The sequence below is a fragment of the Aquila chrysaetos genome, chromosome 2 (assembly GCF_900496995.4).
Source record: "Aquila chrysaetos chrysaetos chromosome 2, bAquChr1.4, whole genome shotgun sequence".
NCBI lineage: Eukaryota > Metazoa > Chordata > Aves > Accipitriformes > Accipitridae > Aquila > Aquila chrysaetos.
Window position 1 is genome coordinate 44,076,076 of NC_044005.1, and position 23,957 is coordinate 44,100,032.

Below are 23,957 nucleotides of genomic sequence, written 5' to 3' on the forward strand. Positions count from 1 at the left end.
TGATTTTTTTTCTGCCTTACTGTAGCATTTAAACCAAAGTCTGTGTGTCTCAAAGCAGCAAGGTACTTTAAAAGAAGTTTGCAGTGAAGAAAATTCTGTTGTTCACTAGAAGTAACTACACCATGAACTCCATTGACCAGAATAAAATATGTAAGGTTTTGATATATGCCATATACTTCAGTGAATGGCAGAAGTGTGGATTGAGGTGATGTTTATGCCAACAAAAGATTTTTGTCTGCACAAACAACATTCATATACTACAGATTTAAGATTTTAACAACTGCAGACAGGTAATGCCTTACATTTCTTCTCTAAACCTCCTTGTTAACAAGTCCTTATCCAAGTGTTGTAGGCTAGGAATGAAGGTAGAAGGTTGTAAGGAGGTGGAGTGGAGTAAAATTTCGAAGCCTTTCAAAACTTCCTGTTCCTTGGCTTTCTAGCGTGTGGGGCAGTTGGGGGTTAAGTGACTGAGCTGTGAATTTGCAGCCTTTTGCTGGCTGGATTTGCAAAACTGAAGGATTTTTGCTTTGATTAACGGGATAATTAGAGCTGTATCGTAAGCATAAGCTTCACTGAGGTTGCAAGTACTCATTTCTTACCTCGACCTCAAAGACTCACCGAGATCCTTAATGCTGTGCAGAGCAGACCCAGGGTGTCTATTTAAAGACCTCCTGTGCACTTAGCCAGTGCCTCTTTCCTGCCCTGCGTTAAGCTCCCCTTTGGCAATGGTGCAATTTCGTAGCTCCTGGGTGGGTTTTTTTTCCAGGTTGCTGTCAGTCAGCTTAAAAAATTCTCACTGAGGTCATTAATGCAGTGAAGCTGTGTGAGCCATGAGGGCCAGGGTCAGGAAGCTGTGAGCCTCCGTGGCACCAGGGGACAGAGGAGAGGAGACCGGTGGCATTACAATGGGGCTGCTTAGATACCGCTCCCCCACGCTGACCCGACACCAGTCCCGTATCTTTGTCCTCCCATTCCCTCTGCTCCTCCTTTCACAGTGGAAATCAGTCCCACCAAGCGAGTCTAACTTGCAATAAAGTCTTCATAGTTAAGCTGCTGACTCCAGAGAAAAACTGAAATCCTCATCAATCATTTTGCCTATACGATATCTCTCAGTAGGCAAATTTTCTGCTGGCAGCATCCGCTGTCACTCTTGAATCTTTTTGCAAAGGGCTCATTTGGTAGCTCCAACCTATACGCTAAACTTGAGAGAATTTGGAGTCTCGCATCAGGCATCTGTGCCGTTCTGAGTTTCCAGACTAAATTATTTACTTCATAAGTAACAAACTGATCAACCGTGATCCTTGAGCAGGGAAGGTGGGGGGCAGGAGGTATTGGACTATGCTAGGTCAGCAGGCTCAGACAGGAATGGGGGCATCTCCCAGAAAATTAAATAGGTGGCACAACACAGCCTGTTTAGCCTAAATCAACGTTAAATCAATCAGCATTAAATCAACGCTGATTCTGCTTTTGCAGGTCCTGCATTGTAATTAAACATGAACTTAAGATGCTGAACCTGAAAGTTTGCAACCCATGTTGAGATAGATGGTAAAGTAGTGGACACCTTCTGAAGTTTGTCAGGATATGTGACATTTCATCCAGGTGGTTACTGCTGTCCTGACTGCTGAGAGAGCTGAGTATCTTGAAAACGTACAGTATTTTCTGAGATCAGGTTCAGCCTTCCTAGCCAAATTTTAGTATTTCCAGACCTAACCACTGCTTTTCCATTTCCCGCTGTTTATGGATGGAAAGTTGGTGTTCCAGAATCTATCATCTCAATGGAAGTTAATTCTCAGACGAGCTTCATTTTCCATGGAGACCCTCGATAGGTTATGGGGCAGAGGAGGCAGGTGAAGGTAGAAGCAAGTGGACTCCAGCACTGCCTGTGTCTGTGCAGCGGTTCAGTTGCTTTCCGGGCAATCAAGACCAGCTGGACTGAATACCTAGAAGTGCTCCTCCATACACGCCAGCTCTGTCTCGGTGCACTGGCTCCTGGGAAGCTCTGGTATGTAGAATCCAACCGTCATCAGGGCTTGCCATAAGGATAAGTTTGCGAGCAGACCATTTTTTGGCTCTTGCTGTAGCAGTCTCTGAAAAGAGCCCTTCTTTCTGTCTTTCCTCCACCTCCCTTTCAGAGACGTGACCAATGTTTTCCACAAATGGAGAAGTTTACAGTTCCCCACACATCGCAGTCCCTGCCAGAAATTTTGTCTTAGTTGCCACAGCAACAACTTAACGAATTTTTAAAGCCCCTGCCACTGGCCGTGCCTCTGCCCTGTTTGTTCTTCCTGTGCATTTCCCCAGCACCGCGCAGGGCTGCAGAGGCAGTGACTGAGAGCTCTAATAACCCAGTAATGGATCCAATTATGGCCGTTAGTGCTTCTGTTGAGAATACATGAATAAGTAAATCCATGCATAAGGATGAAAGAGTGTGTTTTTAAAGCTGCCTGAGCAGTCTCTGGGAGTGGTGGCCCCGTTGCTCTTGCCAAGCCCTGGTGGAGAACGGCAGCTGAGGACTCGGCAGCCACTCAGCTCCCCTCAGGACCACGCAGGCCCACAGGCTCCTGTGAGTTGTTATGTGGTCACTAGCTGGTGGCCGCTGACTTACAGGCATGGCCTCACACCACAAGCATTTGTTTGTGCTCGTTGCAGTTGCACTTCAGGTGCCTCTGTGGGGCACCTGGGTGCTGGGATGTCTGCTGACAGAGCCTCTCTGTTGATGGCAGCCACACACACAATAAATAGTGCTCCACTTTCATTAGAAAGTGTCGCCGTGTACACGTGGTTATGGGGGTTGTGGCTGGGAATGGACCGGGCAGCACAGAAAAAGCACTAGCAAACTTTAGCAGGAGATGTTCCACTCTTTGAGTGCTGTTCCATCAGTGCAGGATGATCCTTGCGTCGTCTTCACCAGAAAATCTGTTACTTCCTCTGACTATCACTGGGTCTTCCTTCACCATCTACTGATGGCCCAGAGGCATTCATCCTCACCCGGCTGTCACCCATGGTGACACACATCTGTGGTCTTCTATCATCCAGCAGTTGGTCAGACAGGGAAAGGTGCCGCCTTTCGTTCCCGATGGTTTCCTTCCTTGTCTGCCTTTTCCTAGCTGATGGCGTAGTGTGCTAGGAGGATAAATGTCTTTTGGACAGCATATGACAGATTTTGAGGAGGGGGAGTCCTGAACGTCAGCTGTTCCAGTGCTGGCTCCTCAGGTGTCAGGAGGGAGCTGGAGGGGCAGGCATCTGAGCAGGGGAGGTTGGCTGCAGAAGACCTTTCAGCAAGCAGTGCCCTATTCCTTCTCCTGTGCCCTGCATATCTGTGGCAGCAGGAGGAGACAGTCACACTCTGAGATTCAGGCAGCGAGCTCACTGCACCCAAAGTCGTTTGTAGGAACGAACTCCTAATGTTGTGCATAACCAGCCAGGAATCCTTACGCTTGTTCTGGCCACCCTTCCCTTTCCCGTGTCATTGTCCGTTTGTCCCAGAGCCCCACAGTTGCATAGCTGCACTGCCTGGGTTTATTTTTCTGGTGCTCTCCGAGGGTCTCTGTACGGATTGGGACAGACTGGCTGGCAAAGACCATGGTGGTAATTGCCCAAAGTCAGACTTCCATGCTTTATGGAGTAGGTGTTGGTGAATCTCTTGAGAAAATTGTGTCCTATAAGATACCTAGTGGCCCTTGTGAGCCTGTGAGCACAGGGGTGATGGTGTCCCATTAGCATTCAGAAGACAAGCAAGCTGTGAAAGGGAATCGGCATGAGCTTTTTCTGAATTGAAACTACTATTATCTGATGAGTTGTTGGAGGGCTGCTTTACAAATCAGCCTGTGAGGAGTAGGCTGGGAAAGGCTGACGATACATCTGTTACTGGACGTAGATGTCCCCTTGAAACCTGAGATTCATTTCTACACACTACATGCTGGTCCTGTATGGCCTTTCTTTCTGAAGTAAGGTCTCATTTTCCTGCCCTACAGGGGTTTGCGATGTTAGCCTGCTCTTGTTAACGGCTGGAAATCTGAAATACTAGGGTAGGAATTACACTTTGGAAGAGGTCCTTGAAAGCAGTTCCTGGAGAGTGAGCCCATTTTACATATAGATCTGCCCACCTGATCCAGGTCCCAAGAAAAGTTCAAAGTACTCTGCAAAAATAAGATATTCTTTGTCATCCCCCAGACATCAGGGAGGCTGAGAAGAGAGTTAAAGGAGGGCTCATCTCCTCCCTGCTCAACTGATACCTCCAGGAAAAAGGAGTGATTCTTTTCCCCCTCACCTGGCCTCACCTAGCTGTGTCACAGGAGAGTTCATTTCTGTTACGCGTCATTAATCTGAGTTTCTAATAGCAGTAAAAGACTCTGATCTTGGTCGACAGAGAAGTTAACAACCAGTTTGCTGGAGTCCTAACGGTTGATCACTTAGCCTTGGTTATTAACTGCAGGCAAGGACCAGTTTCTGGGAGATAATTGGGGTCATAAACAATAGCTCCGTAATGGAGACTGTGCCCTAGGAGAGGGACTAAACATATTCAGCTGCAAGAAACTTACTGCCTTTGGACGGCATCCAGGTGCTGCCATCAGCCAGCTAGAGTTCAGACAGCCAAGTTGTTGCTGTAGGGGAAGAGAGGCCTTTAGTGCTCAGCAGACAGCATCTATCTGTGCCCAGCGTGGCCCCTAGCTGGAAAGATGCTTGAATGCAGCCACAGGAGGCTTGATAAAACTTCTTAAGCAGAAATCTGGAAGGTGCGGATCGAAGGCCACGTGTCTTTTAGTCCATTTCAGCAACAGGACTCGGCATTTAAGAGCGGTAAGTTCTGCAGCCTAGGCAAGGGTTGGTGGTGTTAGCTGGATTTTCCAAGCTGAAGGCGTCTGAGGGTTGAAGTGGCCCCCTTAGGTTGTTCTGGCTGAATGGTGAACAGGACTGCAAATGTCCTGCTGCTGCAGCTTTCGCTTGAGCAGATGTATACTTGTGCAGAGCAGGCGTGAAATGTATGTGCAGGGTCTCCTAGGCCATTTGGGCTCTGCTGTAGTGTTGTTGGAGAATTAAGATTTCTCTGCCTGGAACTCCTTAATACAGAGTTGGTTTGTTGCTAGGAAAGAAGTCCAGAAAAGCACCATTAAAAGCTAGGAGGGTATTTAAATAGAAAGGATTTTTATTTGTACTTTCTAAAATAGAATCCAGTTTCTGGCTACTGAGCCCATTAAGAATCCCTGCTGGGGACACAATGTACACAGGGGTTCTCCAGGCCGTGACAAGATGTTTTCTTTCAGTGGAGAGCTTGTTGGGACTGGAAGATAGCTTGATGGAATTTCTGATGTGGCATCAGCCTCTGATTAGATTCATGTCACTCCAGTCGTTCCCTGTATGCATCTGATTGGAAACAAAGGGAGGAAAATAAAGGTGCAAATGAGTTTCTGTAATGATTGCACTAGCCAAGCTAGAGTGTGGCATGTTGGGATCTGGAGTTTCTGAAGGTTTTATCCTGTCAAGAATGAGGGTAGCATCTGCATGCATGTGGACCACAAGCTGAGCTGGGCACCCTGATGTGAAAGCTGGGAAGGTACCTGACACACAGATCCTGCAGCTCTGTACCATGGTACTTGAAAGCATCATTGGATACTCCTGCATTTTTAAAGGAATCAATTGTTCTGCCCTGTTGCTTCCCATGTGTACAGAACCGCAGAAGAAAATTTAAGGGGAATCTGTGGAGGTGGGTAATGCTGCCCTTCATTTCCCGATAGCAAAAGCATGACAGCATTGTCAGGCTGGGCTACATTACAGAACCAAGACAGTAAATGTTGTCTTAATGTGGAGACCTGAAAGGCTGCTGAATTTTTTTCCAGTGAGCCCTTGGCTCTGGCAGCAAGGTCTGGCTTTGCTTGGCTTTGATTCAAAACAGGTAGATGCCGGAGATCAGAGGGGTCTCAGGTTCTCCAGGCTTTCAGCCTTTCCCAGCACATCGCTATCCCAGTCAGGAACATGGAATGATTTTCAGCAGTTGGTAAAGTGAATGAGAGCAGAAGTATTAGCAAATTTCTGATACTGGTCTCGTATGAAATCCCTGCTGGGAACTGGGTTCACCAAGCTAAAGAGACATCTTTCAGGTAAGGAAGGTCCTGATGAAACTGGTGGGAGATTGTTTGATGTCCCCCTTTCCAGTGCCACAGAGATGCATTGCAGGCTAGAAACTCCTCAGGAGAACTAGAAACAGAGCAGGGAGGGAATCAGGTTCTCTGCCTGCACACACTGCGATTCTGGTACTTTATGGTGAAGCGGTCTCGTCCTGGCAGTGACAGGGGATACCCTGAGTCAAGACTGACTCAGGAGAAAGCCAAGGGGTGACAGGGGCTCCTTCCTTTCAGATAAAGCAGAGCCTGTTTATTGCTGCTTGGTAGTAGGCGAAAGCAAGCTTAGATAGACCTCCCAAGAGAGGCTCCGAGTGTAGGGCTGAGCTGGTGGCTGTGCCAAGGAGGTGGGCGGGAGTCTCTCTTATTCCAGATATTCCTCCAACTATATGAAGCACTAATCTCAAAGGGAGGCCCAGATATCCCAGCGTCTCTGAGAGCCAAACTAGACCCTGGCTCGTGGCAGTCCTGCCGCAGCATCAAAGAAGAAATCCAATTTACCTGCAGCACCAGGCAAAGCCCTTCCAGAACCACCAGGAAGCCGAGTGTGCATGGGATCCCTGCTGTGCCATATTGAAATCTGCTCTGGAAAGAGCAAGAACATGAATATGGAAGGAAGCGAAGGGAACTGTGACACTCGCGGCTTCACGTTCCTAAGCAGCAGCTCTTTGTCTGTGCAGCACAGAAGAGGAGGTTCGATGTCTCCTTGGGCAGTGTTAGCGCTACCTCTAATTTATGCATTCAGGGCTGAGATTTCCAGATGGCAGGCTCACTGGCAACACAACAGGTAGGACCAGCTGGCTCACTTTGAAGCGACAGAGGTGAGGGGACGCGCGAGAGGTTTGGGTGTAGAGCTGGGGTGTGATTTTCGCACTGGAATAGATCCAATCGTCTGAGGCATGGATGGGTCCTGTCCTTCCCCATTCAGCCTGGCTGGGGGGGAGGGATGCTCTGCCTCTTCATCTGTTTGCTCCCAGAGGCAGCATACCTGCCCACTCACGACTGCAGCGCTCTCCCCTTGACAGCTGAGATGGAGAACGAGTTTTGGAGACTATGCCATCAAACACCTACCACCAGAAGAATAACAAAGGCCCTATCCTGCTCATTGCTGGCATGCTAAAGCGTGAGCAGGCAAGCGTATTCGTGCCTCCCCACTAAATCCCCAGTTCAGCTGCTTCTGTAGCAGACAGCTTTTAGCTTAAAACTGCCTTGTTATCCTTTGAATGGACAGAAAGACTCCTGGATAGCCTCTGGGATGAATGGGTCATTTCTCTGACTCAAAAAATCTTCATTGAGACCTTAGGTCAGTCAAAATTTGTGGCTTTGCTTTTTGAGCTGTCATCCATTTTTTTTCTTCAGTTCCTCCATGTGCCTTGGAGAGGGGTGGGGCACACATAGAATAAATGGGGAATTTCTAGATTTCTCACTGGTGCCAGCCATCCTGCTGGAAAGCATCAGCATCCATTGCTCAGCTGCTCCAGGAGTGGGAAGAGGAAATGCCTGAACCTGGATCCTCCCCTGTCAGCAAGGCAGGATATGTTCCCAACTTTACTGGGAGTATTTTTGGACAAATTCTTGGATATCTCAGCTGTAAAATGCTTGAGTGACAATCCTGTGTTTCCATAAGGTAGAGAGATTAAGCCTTTAATAATAAGGTGGCAGAGTACACAAAATACTCATGGCAGTTGATGAACAAGCAGAGCAGACTTTTGATCTCTGATCTTGGCAGCTCGGAGCGCCTTCGGGCTGGTTAGATGTGACTGTCTTTCACTCCCATGCCCCCCCTCCCAAACTGCTGCTGGGACCAAACTTCAGGCACTTTTTGATAAATTGAGTTAGCAATATTGTCATGGGAAGGACTTCTAGCCTCACTGGACAGAGGAGGCTTAGCTGAGTCTGCCTTTGTTTAAAATCCACTGGGTAGCACTAGAGCATGGAAGAAAAGTCATTTCTTACATAAGCTTGGATTATGTTATTTACTCTCCATTGTTTGTAAGGGCCGCGTAGAACTGTGAAAATGACCTTTATTTCTCTATGGATTTTGTCCTTTTTCACTTTACAAATATTGATATTTTTTTTCTCCTGTGTCTTTATCAGAGCTGAATTAACAAGGCTGTTTAACAAGAGCCTCTGATTCATTTGGGGTCTTTTTGTGCCAGGTACTATCACAAGCAGCTGAAAGCAGCTCAGTGAAGAATGTGCAACCACTGTTACAGAATTGACAGAGGAGGTGATGTGCCCTGACAAGAGCTGAGCTAGCATGGGTCAAAGAGCAGGCTTAAAAAGATGGTCTCTTCAGCCTGGGCAAAAATGCTAGGAAGGGTTGTTTGTAAGGAATAAAATTTTATGCCAGAAAGCTCTCCTCCTCAGACCATTAAAGCTTGAGGCCACTGAAAATCGTTGAGTCTACTGGATTATTCCTGTTCCAACCACAGATCCCCAAGTGAGCCTCACAGCAGCAAGAGCTGATTCCTGTCCTTGTGATCCAAAATCTCAGTGTCACGGGGATGAGGCTCCAATAGGAAAAGGAGCCATTGGTGCAGTTTTTATATGCTCTTTCTTGCCAGACTTTTAAGCAAGCCTCTTGACTGATTCAAGAACTTGTAGGTGGAGCAGAGAGTGGAAATTGAAAGCAGACAGGGACATAAAGTTCAAACAAACTCAGTCTGATGGCCACTTTTGATGCTTTTAACACAAGTGAGAGGGAAGGTATAGCCCAGCTGATAGCTGTCCCTTGCTGTTCGTACTTGCCATAAAGCACCATTGCAGTTTCTTGCGGAGGCCCCAGAGGTTGGCGAGGGTAGGGAGGAAGCACTGTGCACAGTTCTCTGGGGCAAGCTGAAACCTCATGCCTTTCAGGATCATCTCTCCACTCTGTCAGTGGCCTTGAGACATCCTATAGGTTTTTTAGTTACCTGTCTGGCCAGTAGCAAAAGCCTGACCTTCTGCATATGTTCCACGTTGAGAAAAAGAGATGTCGCAATGGAGATAGAAGTGGTATGTCCAGATTTCTTTCTTCCTGAATGGGCAACACCACTTGTAGCTTTGCTCTAGGACTCTCCTGTGGGCTCATCTTTCTTACAACCTATACACTGTGGTGGGAGGTGACATCTGCTTCAAATGAGACAAGGGTCTTCTTAAACCAGCTGTTGTATAAAAAGGGCTAGTCTTCGTCCTTAAGCACTTATGATCTATATCAGAGGATGGCAAACTTTCAAGGACTTTGTTCCAGTGTGCACTTCTTTCCTTCTGAGATGAGACGTTAAGCAGGCCAGTGGGAGCTGGGAGATTGTCTCTAAGAAGCACCATGAGGCCAACCAGTGCTCATTAGTTTCCCCTCTGCAAAGGGTGGACTCCAGCTTGCTGGGCTTGGCAGAGCTGGGACTAACTCCTGCCTGCCAGCCGGCTCTACTGCAGGCCATGCAGGATCTCCAGCATGCTGCCTGGGCAGTCATACCACCCATGGCTGAAACAGGCCAGTGAGGTGGAGAGGAAGCAGAGGAGATGTAGCTGTTACCCATCAGGTCAACAGTAACGCTGAGAACAGAGCTGGGTCTCCAGGCTCCTACCTGATGCACGTCCTTCCTAGTAGACGATGCTGTCTGTTCTGCAACTCACTTGCATTTTTCTAGAGCAGAAGGAGCATTACCTCTGGGCTGTGGGCCATCCTGGTCTTCAGCATCATTAGAGACCACGTCTATGCCACCAGAGTAGCTGAAGTCTTGTAAACCTAGAGGGGAAATAAGGAATTATGGCTCAAAAGGGTCCCAGGGTATCCTGGTTGAAGGGGGCTCTGGCTGTTCCTTACAGGCTGCTACAGCTATATAGAAAAGATACTTCTGAATCAAGAAAACAGTCGTCTTCTGCAGGAGGGCAAAGCAAAGGAACTGCTAATTTTTTTCAAGAATAAGAAACCCATCTCAGGGCAGGTCTTCGCTCTGGTATTGAAAGCACTTGGGAGGTGAGAGGACAAGTTTATACTCCTCCTCCAATTAATATCTCTTCTTGCAAAGTGAAACAATTCAACAAAAAGAATGAAAATGGCATTCAGCTGCTGCTTGGGCCGTTTAGCGGGCGTGTGTGGGGCTGGGGAGTGTCCTTGGGCTGACTCCAGGCTGGTGAAATGCTTTAACCACGGCGTTATTAGCTGCTCTGAGGCCGATCTCCCTGCATTCTCTTTTCAATGGAAGTTTCAACAATACCACCGTGTCTTTACAACAAACTTCTGTATTGGTGACATGATGCTTCCCAACAAAAAGAGTCAGAAAACTCCCAACCAACTCTGAGCCTCTCGCTTCCAGAGTCAGAGCTTCTGCTGCTTCTCCCTGAAGGCTCAGCCAAGGAAAACAAGCCATTCCATATTACTGTTCGTTTACCCTCCTGAACCCTGTCTCTCAGTGCTTCAAGGTAGATGCTTCAGCAGTTAATACTGCTCCTGGGGCATGTGCAAGGAACAATTAAAGCTCATTGTGCCAGTGAAGAGCCCTGGGGTGAGCTGGGCTGTGGAGACAGCTGCCCCTGCTTTGCTGTGTGCAGCAGCTTCCCGAACAATCCTGTTGCAGAGAGAGGCAAGTATGTCTTGCTGATTGCAGAGTTAAAGTTTAAAATTCAAGGGCTAAACTCAATGTGGCATTTCTAGGCTTTTTGCTGGTGGCAACCGTCTTGGTTTGTAGCATTCAGCACCTAGGCAGAGCAGGGCTGGGGAGAGCACGGCTGCTGAGCCTGTGAAGCCATTTCCAACCAACTGCAGCATGGGACTGACGGTAGGAGTGAAGCACGAATGTTTAAAGAATAAACACTTTGTAGTGCTCCTTTTAACGCTTTGCCTGTGACACTGCATGATCTAGATATTTGATCCTAAAATGACAGAAAGGACGTGAATGGCAGGTCCTTCATCTCAGACATAAATGCTCACTACAGCTGTGCCCTGCAAGGATCAGCTAAGCCTCCAGCTGCAGGCAGGAGGCTTGGAAGAAGGCGGTGTTGGCCATTCTCTGGAGAAGGGTCCTGCTAGGTGGTGTACAGCGAGTTTTCAGTTGTGCCCAGCGGTCAGAGTGGTGTCTGCCTGCTTCAGCTGATTGTGCTGAGTGAGAGGAGCGTGTCGCCCCAATGGAAAGTCTCAGCTACGCGATAAACTTGTGTAGCTCCGCAAGAGCAGGCTGGTGTGCGTGGGGAGGGGGCAAGCTTTTCTCTTGCCTCTGTGACTTGTCTGGAAACCTTTCCAGAGATAAATTGGAAGTTGTCATTGGCGTCTCTACCGAGAATGTCAATGGGAATCTGTCAGCGCCAGTCATGACAATACAAACACAATTTCCTCGTTTAAAGCACCACACCAACTGTACCTAATTAACCTTCATGTCAGCACAGCAATACAAGGAAATAGGGATCATTAACTTAAACTTCACTTTACAGAAGGGAAAGAGAAGCAGCAGTGTCAGCCCCATGCATTTCAAATTGAGGTAGGCTCAAAAAAATCACAAGGTTAAAAATAACAATAACCCGTTTGGGGTTCTCGGAGCCTTAAGAGTGCACTTGAATCAAACTTTCAGGTTTTTCTCCGAGAAACATCAGGACTGGAAACTTCTCTCCTATACATGCTTTTTTGTGACTCAACAACCAAGGCTTTTAGAAAATCACACATCCTCAATCACAGTGGTGCAGGGGCAATAAAGGTCAGAGCGATTTGCTCAGTGTTGCTTAAAAATCAGCTGGGCAAAGCCGGGACTAGACTGTGTGAGTAGCTCACCCTTCATCCCTTGCTTGTTCCTCCAGACCAAACATTTTTCTATGTGGGGAACCTGCCTAAATCCACCAGTGGTCACTTAATAGCTGCCAGAGGCATAATTCAGGCTTGAACTAGTGACCTCATCCCTTCCTCTCACGTCTGCTGAGGGACAGACTGATGTCATTGACTGTTTACTTTTTGGTCTCTGAGCCAGCCCAGCTCCTTCGCCTGGGGCCCAGCAGGGATGGAAGGTCCTAAAGATGCAAAACCAGTGCTGCTCCCTGACGCTGCTTTCCTGGCTTGGGGCTGTTTTGGTAAGTTAGTAGGAAAGAGCACTTGTACAAGTCCTTTTTAAAGTAAAGAATTCTCCCTGCCTGTCATATCACCTGCCGGCAGGGGCCGAGGGGGAGAGTAACGCCCGTGCCATTTGTACTGGGCACCAGCGCAGGCTATCGTTTTGTCTCACCGAATAAATGCAATGCAAAGCCCTGAGGAGTCACCGTGGCGGCTTTGCAAGTTGTATCTGTTATTACCGACAAATCGATCTCACTTCTGCCCTGAGTCATAGATACTGTCGGGATCAGACGAGAAGACCCGGGTTTGTCTGGAGCCCCAGCAGGCAGGACCCCTGCTCTGGGGAGAAGCCGGTGGGGACTGCAGAGGGCTGTGGCCGAGGAGCAGAGCCTGTCGTGTGGGGTGCCGACCCCAGCCCAGAGAGCCAGCGTTCACACAGGAGTGTGTTTTATTCATCTCTTTTTCTCCTTCTTCTTCTGTTCTAAGCTGACAGGGGATGAAGTGAAGCTGAAGGGACCCTTGAAAAGGCCAGGTCATCGATGGAAGGGAAAAAGGGCTTGGCAGATGGTGAAGAGCTTTCATGAGCAGCATGGGCTGCGGCCGGCTCCAGGGAACAGAATTGTTCCCCTAATCGGGCTGTGTGTCTGTCTCTCTGATTATTTTGTGTATTTCATCTCTGCTGTCTGTCTCGCCCTTAATCTGGGCTCCTCTGTGCCAACAAAATGCTTAGCTCACTCCATTGTCTGAGAGACTAATTTGCACTGTAAATCTGATGCTTATCTTACATGACAGCTTACTGTGGGGTTTATTGCAGTCCTGAAGACAAACTAAGTGGGGATGGCTAGAAAGCCTTTGACACATCATTTGGAGTATAGAATAAATACAACCTATTTCAGCTTGCTGCCAGGTTAGGATGTGGTCCCTTGTGGTCAGGGTCACAAGGGATTTCTCTTTCTCTTTTCAGATCTATTCAAACCTGAGTTTGTTTTGGGGTTTTTTTATGTTACAGTTTCTAGTTTGTGTTGGAGCTGTTGGAATGCTTCTGGAACAGCCTCCCACCCTCCTAGGGCCAGGTCCTCCATCCCTGCTCCCTGCCACCGGTGGAGTTTTAAGGACCATGAGAGTGGCTGCAGACCAGCTGCAGGCAGCGTGCGAGCACTGGTGCTCCAGCATGCTGCAGTTTTGTTGTCTCTGCCTAGCTTAATCAGAAAGAACTTTTGTCCTTGTCTTTCTTCATTAGTATTTCCTGACACTTCCTCCAATATGTTTTAGCTCTTTGCTGTCAGAGTAACATCCCCCCTCAATTTCGTCTGCACTTGCCTCCTTTTCTCTGGTCCCTGGACTATCCACCTGCAGGCATTCATGTATCATCTAAGAGATTTTCACAGTAGTGTTGTTCAGATAGCTGGGCAGCTCCAGAGGCCTAAATCCTCCTACAGAGGGGCTCCAGGTAGCCTCAGATGCACATTTACCTGGGGAGAGCCAGGAAGATTACTGCTGCTTTGATACAGCTCTTGGTTCTGCAGCTGAGCACACCAGGAGGTGCGTAATACATTGCAGTCCTCTGGGATGCAAAGGATCCTGCTTCCCCTGACAGGGGAGTGGGAACACAAGACCTGCCATCCTCGGAGGACTGTGTTCATTTGGAGGACCAGTCTGATTTTCACTGAGTAGATTCCTGCTTTACAGTTGCATGGATTTCTGGATCCCTCTGTTCTTCCCGCCCTTGGTCTGAAGACAGAACACAAAAATGGCTGTACTGGATAAGCTGTGTGCAGCAGTGGGGGGCTGGCAACTGAACTGGAAATGGAGCCAAGGGGTCTCAGTAGCGTTGAGGGAGAGGAGGAAAAAAAAACACCTAGAGAAATTGTTGAGGAATAGGCAAGCAGTATGCTGTATACTGGGTAGAACTGTAGCTGCTTAGGCTACACCAGAAACTCTGCACTGACCCCTCTCAAACTCCATTTTGCTGCCCAGATTATCAGACAGATGTGTAACCTAAGGCTTATTCCAAGTCATCAGAGCTGGTGAACACCACACTCCTCACAGGCACTGTCCTGAGACCTGCCCAAGGGAGAGCTCTGTATAGCCTGGGAGAAGCTCAAGGGAAAATGTACGACTCTGAGAAGACTCCAAAATCTGCACAATTTTAGAAGCATCCAGGACAAAAGAACCTAGGAGATCATCACACCACCTAATTCAGGCTCATGCCTCATCTAGGTTAGGCTGCTGTACGCAGCCTCCTTTGAAGAAGCCCCCTTCTCTTCCCTGGCTAGAAATAGAGTCAGAGGAATCAAATCACCTTACTTAAACTTCTGTGTTAAGCGCCTGAAAGTTAGCAATTTGAATTCTGAAGATAGCTTAATTTGTTTCTTAAGAGGCCTGGAAAATCCCCCTTTCCCACAGATAACACGGAGTCTCCAGTGTGAGAGTAAGTCTGTAAGTCTGAGAGTCACCAGTGTGAGTAGCTGGCCTCCCGTCTGCCCCAGTGCTTGTAGCGTAGGCAGCAGCTCTGATGTGTTTGGCAAGGTCAGGTTGTCCCTTCAGCCGTGTGCATCCAGCACCCTGGGGCAGCTGGTGCTTCCAAGGATAAAATCCGTGCCCTGCTGCTGCTGAGTGTTTTCTGTCAGACTTCTGGTTGGTTTGTTTAAAAAAAAAAGAAAAGAAAAAAGCTTGTTTTCCAGCACTACTTAGAGACCCTACTGTGCTGTGTGACATGCGGACAACGGGAAGATAGTCTCTGCTCCAAAGGATTCACAGGATAGCTTGGCAGAAGCACACTGAATAGCAGATGTGGTGAAGACATGGCATGAGACAAGTTAGTAACAGTAAGAGGAAGATGTTTGCTTAGACTGACTAGGTCTGACATCTCCATCAACCGGGGTGTGCAGCCTGCGAAGTCCCTGCAACTCGATGAGCGGTTGGGCCAGCCTCGCGGCACTCCCAAGGTCTTTGCTTGCTGGCAAAGGAAACCCACTGCCGACATCAGCGTTGGCTCTAATCTGTGTGGAAATGAAAGTCGGTGGAGGCATCAAAGGGGGGTTTCCAGGTAGAGTTTTCTGCTGCCTGGAATATTATTAACAATCAAGGAAAGAAGCTGCTACTGGGCTGGATAAACAAGGGGCCTTTCTTCTCGGGGAGTGGGGAGCTTTAGAGAAAGGGAGTGGGGGGAGCTGAGTGTGTCAGAGAGCGCAGTGGAAGGGCTGGGCTCTCAAAAGAAAGTGCATTCAGCCAGCAGCTCTTGGCTACCTGCCGTTAGCTGTGTTAAGCTTGTCCACCTGCTTAGGGTAGTCCATTTGTGCAGCCCAGTCTGGGCGGGTGGCTGAACTGGGATGCCGCAGCCGGGGTGTCTCCGGCTGGTGGAGCCTCTGCAGCGCTCTGCTCTGAGGCAGTGGCTGGTGCTGACACGGCCCCTGTCCTGGGCAATCTGCAGAGGCAGGACTGCACCATGGTTTTATGCAGGCTTTCAGAAAGCCATTTCCATCCCTGTCGTTTCTGCGCTTCTCAGGAAATGGGGTGTGCATTTAGCAGGGGGCTAAAGCCCTCCTGCTGCATCAGCGCTGTGCAACCTCTCTTCTGAGTAGGTAATGGGTTAGAAGGGCTGCTGCTGCTCCAGGGATCCTGTATTCCCAGCTGGCGCTTGCTTTTTTTCCTGCCAGGATTGCTTTATTGTATTTCTGCAATTATTAGTAACTCATCTCGTGTACGGAACTGGCAGTGAATCAAAAGTCAGAGTATCCAAAATATCTCACCCCACAAAAAGAGCAGCTCCTCCTTTGCTGCCTGCACGTAGCATTGTTAGCTGATGCAAAGGGAGAGGATTGTGTGGAGGCCAGCAGGATCGCTGTCAGGTTTGAATCCCATGAGCAGCAGTTCAGAGTCAACCCTTTCCCAAGAAGTGGCGAGCTGTGAACGTTACGTCTGCAGTGTTGTGGGCAGGTGTGATGGCAGCTTGGGTGGGTTTATCATGCTGGCCTTGATCCAGTTGGCACAGGTAAACCAGCAGTGACATAGCGTAGCAACTTAAGCACCGTCTTAACACTATTAAATACATAGCTGAGATCTCCGGAGGGCTTGTACAACCTGAGGTGACATTTGTGTCACTATATCTTTACTGCAGTTTGCTATCTGTGCTAGCTCAATTACAGTTCTCATGGATAGGTCTGTGCTGTGCCTCAGTCCCGCATCTGACATTAGCGCAGACCTGCCTCCAAACAGATGCTGAGGACCTGCAGGCCACACAAATGTCAGCTGTTGCTGTCTGCGGTTCATGCCTCCTATGCCGGCATTAGTCTTCGTGATTTACTGGCGTGAGCCAACACGCAGGGGAGGGGAATTACATCTTTTGTTAGTGGGATTTGCTTTGCTTTGCAGCACCGAGGCTTGCGAGTTTGGGGCTGTGACTGAGCCACCTTCTTCCCTTCTCTGTCACGTGGGCGACTCTGCTCCCACTCCCTACCTTCCCAAAGTTCTCTCCCGTCATGCTGTAGGCCTGGGATCGCCGTGGTTCCTCCTTCAGGCACCGAGAGGTCTGGGGCTGCAAGGCACTGCGCATACGGGAGCGTGCGCCGTGGTGGACAACCCTCCTGGGCTGGAAGAGGTGCCCAGGGAGAAGGTCTTTGGCATAGACGCTTCTAACCTTCCCTTTCTCTTTCTCCCCGCAGATGCCAGCAAGGAGCATCCGCAGCAGCAGGCAGGGGTGATCTGGAGAGTGACGGGCGGCCTGTTCAGCATCACCCGGGGAGCCGTGGGGGCCACGCTGGGAGGGGTCGCCTGGGTGGGCAGCAAGAGCCTGGAGCTCACCAAAACAGCTGTGACCAGCGTCCCCGCTGCTGGCGTCGGACTGGTGAAGGGCAGCGTCTCGGCAGTGACCGGCAGCGTCGGAGCCATGGGCAGCGCGGTCGCCAGCAAAGTCCCTTTCACCGCAAAGAAGAAGGACAAGGCTGACTAATCCCTGTCACAGCTCCCTTCCAAAAGATCAACCTGCCCATACTCTCCCCCTACACAGCACCTCTTTGAGTTGGAACCAGCCGCTTCAGGGAGGGTCAAGCACCCGAGCAGACTCCGGCTGCAGCCTACTCAGCACCGCCTGCCTGGCTCAGAGCCGCTGTCAATGCCTTTCACTCCCATCACCTACCGGGAACCATCTTTACTCCGAGGGCTTTAAAGGCGCCGTTGTCTGTCTTGCAGTTTCCTTCCTCCCTTCTTGCTCTTGTAAGCACAGAGGGGTGGGAGAGGGTGTCAGGCTCCATCTGCCTGAAGGTGGGGGGAGTAACAGGGGAGGGGGAGGAACTATGCCTGGCTTGAAGTGTGGGTTGTGTAGTCAAATTCAACTTCAGCTGGGAAGACAGCCTCTGAAACACCCCTTCCCTTGGCTCTGGGCGGTGTGTTTGGGGGGTCTGCCCGGCAGAGAACCGTAGAAGAAAGTCCTATTGACACAAAGGAGAGATACTGTGAAGAGGGGGAAGCCTCCCTCCTGCCCTGCACCTTTTACCTTTTCTTTGCAAGGCCCATCCCACAAGCTGCTCCCAGTCACTTACTCCTTGGCTGAATTGCACCCTTCAGAGAAGGAACCCTCAAGCTCAGCAGAGCAGCTCCAGGGATGGTGCCACACAAGAGTATGATATGTCCTGGGCCATCAACTTCTGCACAGATTTTCCTGGTGAGAGGCAGGATGATGAAAGCTGCTGTATGTTCCCATTTGGGGAAGGAGCTGACAGTGGCATCTGCCAGGCCTCTGTGATATTGCAGCACAGGTAGCGATGCTCCACAGAGAGACAAACCGAGCCTTTGGGTTTGACCCTTGAAGTCCTTGCAGTATCCCCATCTGCAACAGGGGCATTTTGACTCTAGACCGTACTCTCGCTCCACAGATGTCACTAGTAACAATGAGCGAGCGTGTTCCCAAATGCCACCCAAGTTCTGCTGCAGGGAGGGAGGGGAGGCTGAGAGCGTCACTCTCCCCGTGACTCAGCACCCCGGGAGCGGTGGCCTGGGTATGAGTGGGCTGCACCACATTGGAGAATGCTTCCCCGAGGGGCTGAGCGTGCTCAGCTGGCACCAGCAACTCCTGCTCCACACACCGCTCCTGGGGCTTCAGCCCAGCTCCTCCAAATGACCGTGTTGCACTAAATAGCCCACCCACACTTGTAGTGCCGCAGAAACCCAGACACCTGCACCCATCTGGGAGTCACAGCCATCCTCAGCCTGGCCCGTGATGCTCAAGGGGCCATGTGGCATCGCGCACACACACGTGCACACACACGCTCACTGACTCACTCCGAGGTCCCCTGTAATTCTTGGGATGAGGAAAGCCACGGGCTTCACCATTAACTCTGCTGCTCCTGACTTTGGCAGGTGATTAGCCTAGGTCGTTAGGTGTTGGATGCATAGGCAAGTGAAGCAGTGCTTCTGCTGTATTTTATAAATATGCATCTGTGTAAGCGTGTGTGTACGTATCGGTCCACAGGCATGTCTTCAGCCAGGTAAACAAAACTGTGCCACTGCCGCAGAGGAGTTTACATAGTCATCTTTGGCACTTCCAGCATACAGTTTTTATATAGGGTCCTGTTCAAAGTAAAAATCATGTTTTAGAGGATGTTTTCCCCTCTGTTGCCCAAGAGCGTAGTTTATTGAAACCAAAGGAATGTGAAAAATCCCCTTTCTCCCATCTATGCGGTTTGTTTACTTTCTGCCCTATCTTTCGGACATTGAAGCCAACTTCCTTGATCTTCATTTCCCGTTGGAGGTTGTTGCGCTTCCTGGCTGCTCTCCTGTGCTTAGGACTCAGACATCAGGGAATATTTAAGTACAACTCCCCCGCCACCATTTTGGCTGAATGTTCTTGAGCTTGTGAAGCAGTTTTCATTCAGACCTTTATTAAATCCACATTTTGGGCTGACGTAAGTTGCTGTGTCCCTGTACTAGTCTCTCTCCGTACCCTTCGCTGGGCAGTCCCTGCTGTTTGCAGTGGCAAGAAGTTGCTGATCTCCACAGCATGTTACTCTTGATAGCATGAGAGTGGTTTAACCTACATCATTGTTTCTGAAGAGGAAACAGCATTTGGTATGTGTGTGCATTTCCTCGCCTTGTCTCTTTTGTTCCGGTGAAGGCCAAGTTGACCCAGACGTGTCGGTTTTGTCTCTGAAGGCAGCGGCTTCACAGAAAGATCAGGCCTTGATGTGTGCCTGCGCTTTGCTGGGGTGCTCGTGGCAGTTGGCAAGGCCAGAAGTAGTCTTGTCTGTTCTTCCTTTGCCTCAAACGCCCTGCAAAGCAGGAGGACAGTTTGCACTGCGTGGATCTCTGCTCGCTGCTCTCCCTGAGCGCATCTCATTTCTTATTCCAGATCACAGACTGCTCCTGAAGCCAGCTCTAACCCCAACGTTAAAAGCTGCTTGTGCGTAACTAGCTGTGCTGTCGCCAACCCTCTTAGAACGGTAGTTTCTTACCAATTGGGACAGAAGATGGTCTTCTTCCTAACTGCCTCTCCCAGGCCTTGGGCAGGAGAAGACAGTGTCTAAGGGGCTTTACTTCACCGGCCACCCCTGGGCAGGTGATGGGAAGCTCATCGTGCTTTTGGCTAACCAGTGTCCCACACGGGCTCTTGCTGGGGGAGGCAACACATCCTTCCCAAGCTGTTGTCTGCAGGCACTGTGTGTGCAGAGCAGGCATGGAAAATGGGATAAAGGTGCATTAAGGAAGGCCATAGGGGTCCTGAGGGTTTCCCGTCTTTTTATTTCTGCTCTTTTGCGCGTCCTTGCAGTAAATGGAGTAAAGCTCTCCATTCATCTGGAACTGCCATTTCCTTGCAGGATGGCCTGGAGAAGGAGAGAAGAGTTGTGAGGGGAACTCACAGCCTAAATCGCTGTTCTTAGAGCCCAGCTAACAGAGAACCCATGGACCGTAACTAGCAAAAGAGATCAAATTAGCAGGCAAGGGTAGAAGATTAAATCTACTCCAAAACCAGGGCCTCACACCACTTAACAGGCATTCAGGAATACGTAACTATGCAGGACTCAAAGGCCTCTGGAAAGTATGTCTCTGTTAGCGTGGTAGGCCTGCCCGGTTCATCCAGGTGACCCGGCTGCTTTTCTGCACACTCTCAGTGCCAGAGCAGAAGGAAAAACAGGGTCAGTGTTGCCAGTCTAAGAGCAAAGACGCCTCCTGAGAGCTTTGGTTGCAGGACGGTAGGGTCTGGATCGGGTAGGGAAGCTGTTGGCTCCTGATGGATGCCCCATCTTTCCTCCTCCCCCACTATAGAGACTCCAGCTATCTCAAAAGCCCACCTGAGCCACTGGTGCAGCCCTTCTCCCACCGCCCCTTTGTGGCAAGAAGGGCAAAAACTAAGTTGTGCATAAATCCCACTGCTACTAGACGGGGGGGCTTGGTGCAAAATGGGGGGGGGGGGGGGCACCGAGGTGGAGGGAAGGATTGAAGGGTGTTAGTACAAGGAAGATAACCAGTTTCCAGGTGACAGTGAGAAGATGAGGAGGGACTGGTGACAGGAGGAGGCGAGGAGTGGGGGAGCAAGAAAAGGGGCAGCGTGGAGGGAATTTGTTTCTTAGGACAGGCTCTGCATCAGAGGATGAACACGATCGAGTTTGTCCTAGGGAGGAGCGGAGAAAGGGAAGTGAGCGAATGTGGGGTTTGGTGTGTGGCGGTGGTCCACGCCTGGCTGGTGCCCAGCTTCCATAGTAGTGATGATGGCTAGGGGTTTCCAGTTAGATAGATCAGTGTGCCCAACGGATGGTCCAAGCGCCAGATCGGCTCCCTCCTTACCACCACCCCCTTCCCAGATCTCCCCCAGGCTTTTGTTATGATCTCCCCGTGGTGGGGCTGGGTCTCCCCCGTGGTGGAGGTGGGATGTGGCCCTACACGCAGCCCCGTGCTCCGCCACGGCTGGACGTTCCCCATGCCCAAGGAACGTGCCCCGGCTGAGAGGAGAGCCCACAGGCACATCCTCTCCTCCTTTTCTCTTTGCTTGTCTGATTATCCTTCACCTTCATTTTTTATCTCCCCCCCCCCCCCCCCCTTAGATTTCTGTCTTGCCCCTGGCTAGAGCTCTCCAAAGCTCCCACCGAGACCTTCGTTAAACATCCACACTCATATTGGCTGGGAGGGCAGAGAGGGCGACTCTGCCCCCGCAGCTCCCCTGGCTGGGAGAGAAGTGCATGTCTTCCACCCCTCTCCCTCCCCTTGTGTTTTGTGTGTGGAAAATCTTAACCCACTTCTTTTCCTCTGGGTTCCCTCGTTGGCTCTTGTCCCTGTGGGTGGGTCATTTCTGTGTCTCCATTGCAAAGTCATCCTTGTAAAAACAACAGTGTGAGTGGGAACGTGGAGATGGCTAGAGAGAGGCGCGGAGCTGCTGGGACAGATGCCGGGGCCCAACTCTGCTTCTCTAAGAGCCGAGGAGGCCTTTGGCAACCCAAAACCGTCACCGTAGCCACGCGGTCCTGTGTACGGTGCTGGGCTCCGGAGGACGCTTTTGTTCTTTATCATTTCATTGTCTGTAATTGGTTTCCTACTGAATTTGTTTGCTTGGTTTGTTTTGCAGTGTGTTTCTGGGAATATTCTGCATCTCTGTATTTTAATTACAGTAAAATTTGAGGATAAAAACCTTGGTTATGCTGGCTCTTGTTTCCAGTGGGGGTAAATGAGGAGAGGAAGCGCAGTTGAAGGAAGATGTTAGAGATTCCTTGGGAAATCAGATCTGTCCCCTAAGGGCTCTACATGAGGCACCGAGCAGGGCTGAACCTCCGTCCCTGCTTAAACTAGGACGTGGCTTTCAAGCGTGATTCAAAAGCCATTTTGCTGCAGGCGTGTTTCCTGATTGGAATGGTAAGAACGGTTTGGATAAGACTTCTAAACTCGATTTCTTGTGTTGGTTTAAAGACCAGTGCGTGAGAGGACTTTCGGGCTGGGGACAGCTGGCCTAGCCCTGAAAGCGGGATCTCAGCAGCCAAAGACGGGAAATTTTGCCTCTACAGCTGCTGTTTCTTCATGCAGGTTTGCGTAGCCACTTTTCCCAGCTGAGGAAGCAAGGAAAAGCCATGTTCCCCCCGCAGCAGCCTGCCCGTTCTGCAGGAGAAGGCGGTTTGACATCCCTCCCCAGAGCTGCAGGGGAGCCCTGCGGGGCAGCCAGACCCTCTGCATTTGCTCACGCAGGCAGCGTGGGCGCTGGGGGGGGGCTGCAGCCGGCCATCCCGGCCCCCTCACCTGCTCCACGGGCACTTCCCCAGGGCAGAGCCGCCCGACGCTCCCGGGAACGCGCAGCCTTCGTGCGGGGAGGATTGCAGCCCCACAGCTGGGCTGTGCTGGATCAGGCCCCAGCCAGGGTGTCCAATTTACTAGGTTGAGGCCAGGAGCCAACAGCTCAGCATTTGTTAAGTGCTGACAAAAGGATTAATTTAGTAACTAATAACGGGGCAATCAAGCCATTTATTTGGTTGACGTTTTGCTGCCAGCTGCTCGGTGAGAGCGGCGTGCAGCGCGCCGATGAGGCTGGCTGCGGCCACCTCTGCTGCCTGCCCCGCTCCTCCGTCCTCGCTCACAGACCCGGCTTGGGAAGCACCGAGCCGCTGGCAGCAGCGGGTTCGGCGACGGAGGGGAGGTGAAGGTCCCCGGGGTGGGGGGGTCTCTCGCAGGAGCTACCCCCCGCGCCTGCTGCGGGGAGGCGGATGGGGGAAGCGCCCATCCCGCAGCACGTGCAGGCTGTCACCCCGTTCCTCTTCACGGGGTTGGAGCCAGCCACGTCACCTTGCAGGCACCGCAGATGGATTACAGGTGCTCCAGCTGCCAGCCCTGAGGAGAGGCCATCAGATACATCACCCCTGCTCACCTTTTCTGCAGCCCAGCTGGAGCAGGTTTGCCGTGTTAAGCCACGTTTGAAAACACCACTAACAAGCTGCCCCTCCAGAGGTCTTTAAAGGGAGAAAAGGATGCTGGAAAATCACCCATGGTTGCAGCTTTCCCCGCCTGACCCAGGCAGCAGGTCCCAGCTCCCTGTGTGCAATTGCAGCACCCGGTCTCACCCCCTCCCAAGTATAAGAGCTCAGACTGGAAGCTGGTGGGCAGCAGACCTCGGAAGAGACCTTCGGAGAGGAGACCTGCCCAGGTAGGTGGGCTGCAGGTGGCTCAAACACCCCTGTGCCAGGAGCGGGTCCAACACTGTGGGTAGATGTGACCGGCTGCGGTCACATTGCTCCGTGGTTCCCCGTCCAGCAGCAACAGAGCTGGGAAACTGCTGGGGCACTGCTGTCCTCTGTCCCCTGCGCACTGGCCTCGGTGGCTTCCCATCCACAGCCTGTGGGATATGCCTTGAGGGCTGGGCTGTTTGGACGACCATCCCGGCTGGGTCGAAAGAGCCGGTCGGCTGTTCCAGCAGGCAGGGGTCAAACAGACTAGAGTCTTGGGTCAGGCTCTCAGTGCTCCGCTGCCGTGCAGTATCGCTGCCCCGCTGAGCCCGCAGCCCCCGCGTGGCAGGGGCTCACTTGCTGCCCGCGAGCTGCCCCGCGCGCAGGCAGCGGGCAGCTCACGAAATAAAACTCGCGCCTCGCCGGGACCGCCTGCCTGTTCGCTCGTTTTCAATTCTGGCGGTTTTACAACCCGAACTCGAGCGCTTTTCTCTGGTCCTCCAGGGCAGGGCTCACCGACGTCAGCATCAACAGCGTCGGACGTGGCGGGGGGGGGCAACGAGGGGCAGCCCGATGGGGCCGGGGTCACCGTGCTGGTGCTGTGAGCGCTCTGGGGCCGGGCGCTTCAAGTGCCGTGCCCCCACACAGGCCAAGGAGCTCACAGGTCCGTAAATAACCACAGGTTCT

General features: G+C 50.9%; 1 protein-coding gene across 5 annotated transcripts in view; it reads left to right on the plus strand.

Moving 5' to 3' along the window:
* Positions 1–21,753, plus strand: part of LOC115334815 (transmembrane protein 263-like) — a 246,604-nt gene extending 224,851 nt beyond the window's left edge. For all 5 annotated transcript variants that reach the window (XM_029999515.2, XM_029999542.1, XM_029999505.1 and 2 more), the window contains one exon: positions 16,803–21,753. In XM_029999515.2, coding sequence (XP_029855375.1) covers positions 16,803–17,089 — 287 coding nt within the window. In that variant the 3' untranslated portion in view covers positions 17,090–21,753. The remainder of the gene's footprint in view (positions 1–16,802) is intronic.
* Positions 21,754–23,957: the final 2,204 nt, after the last annotated feature.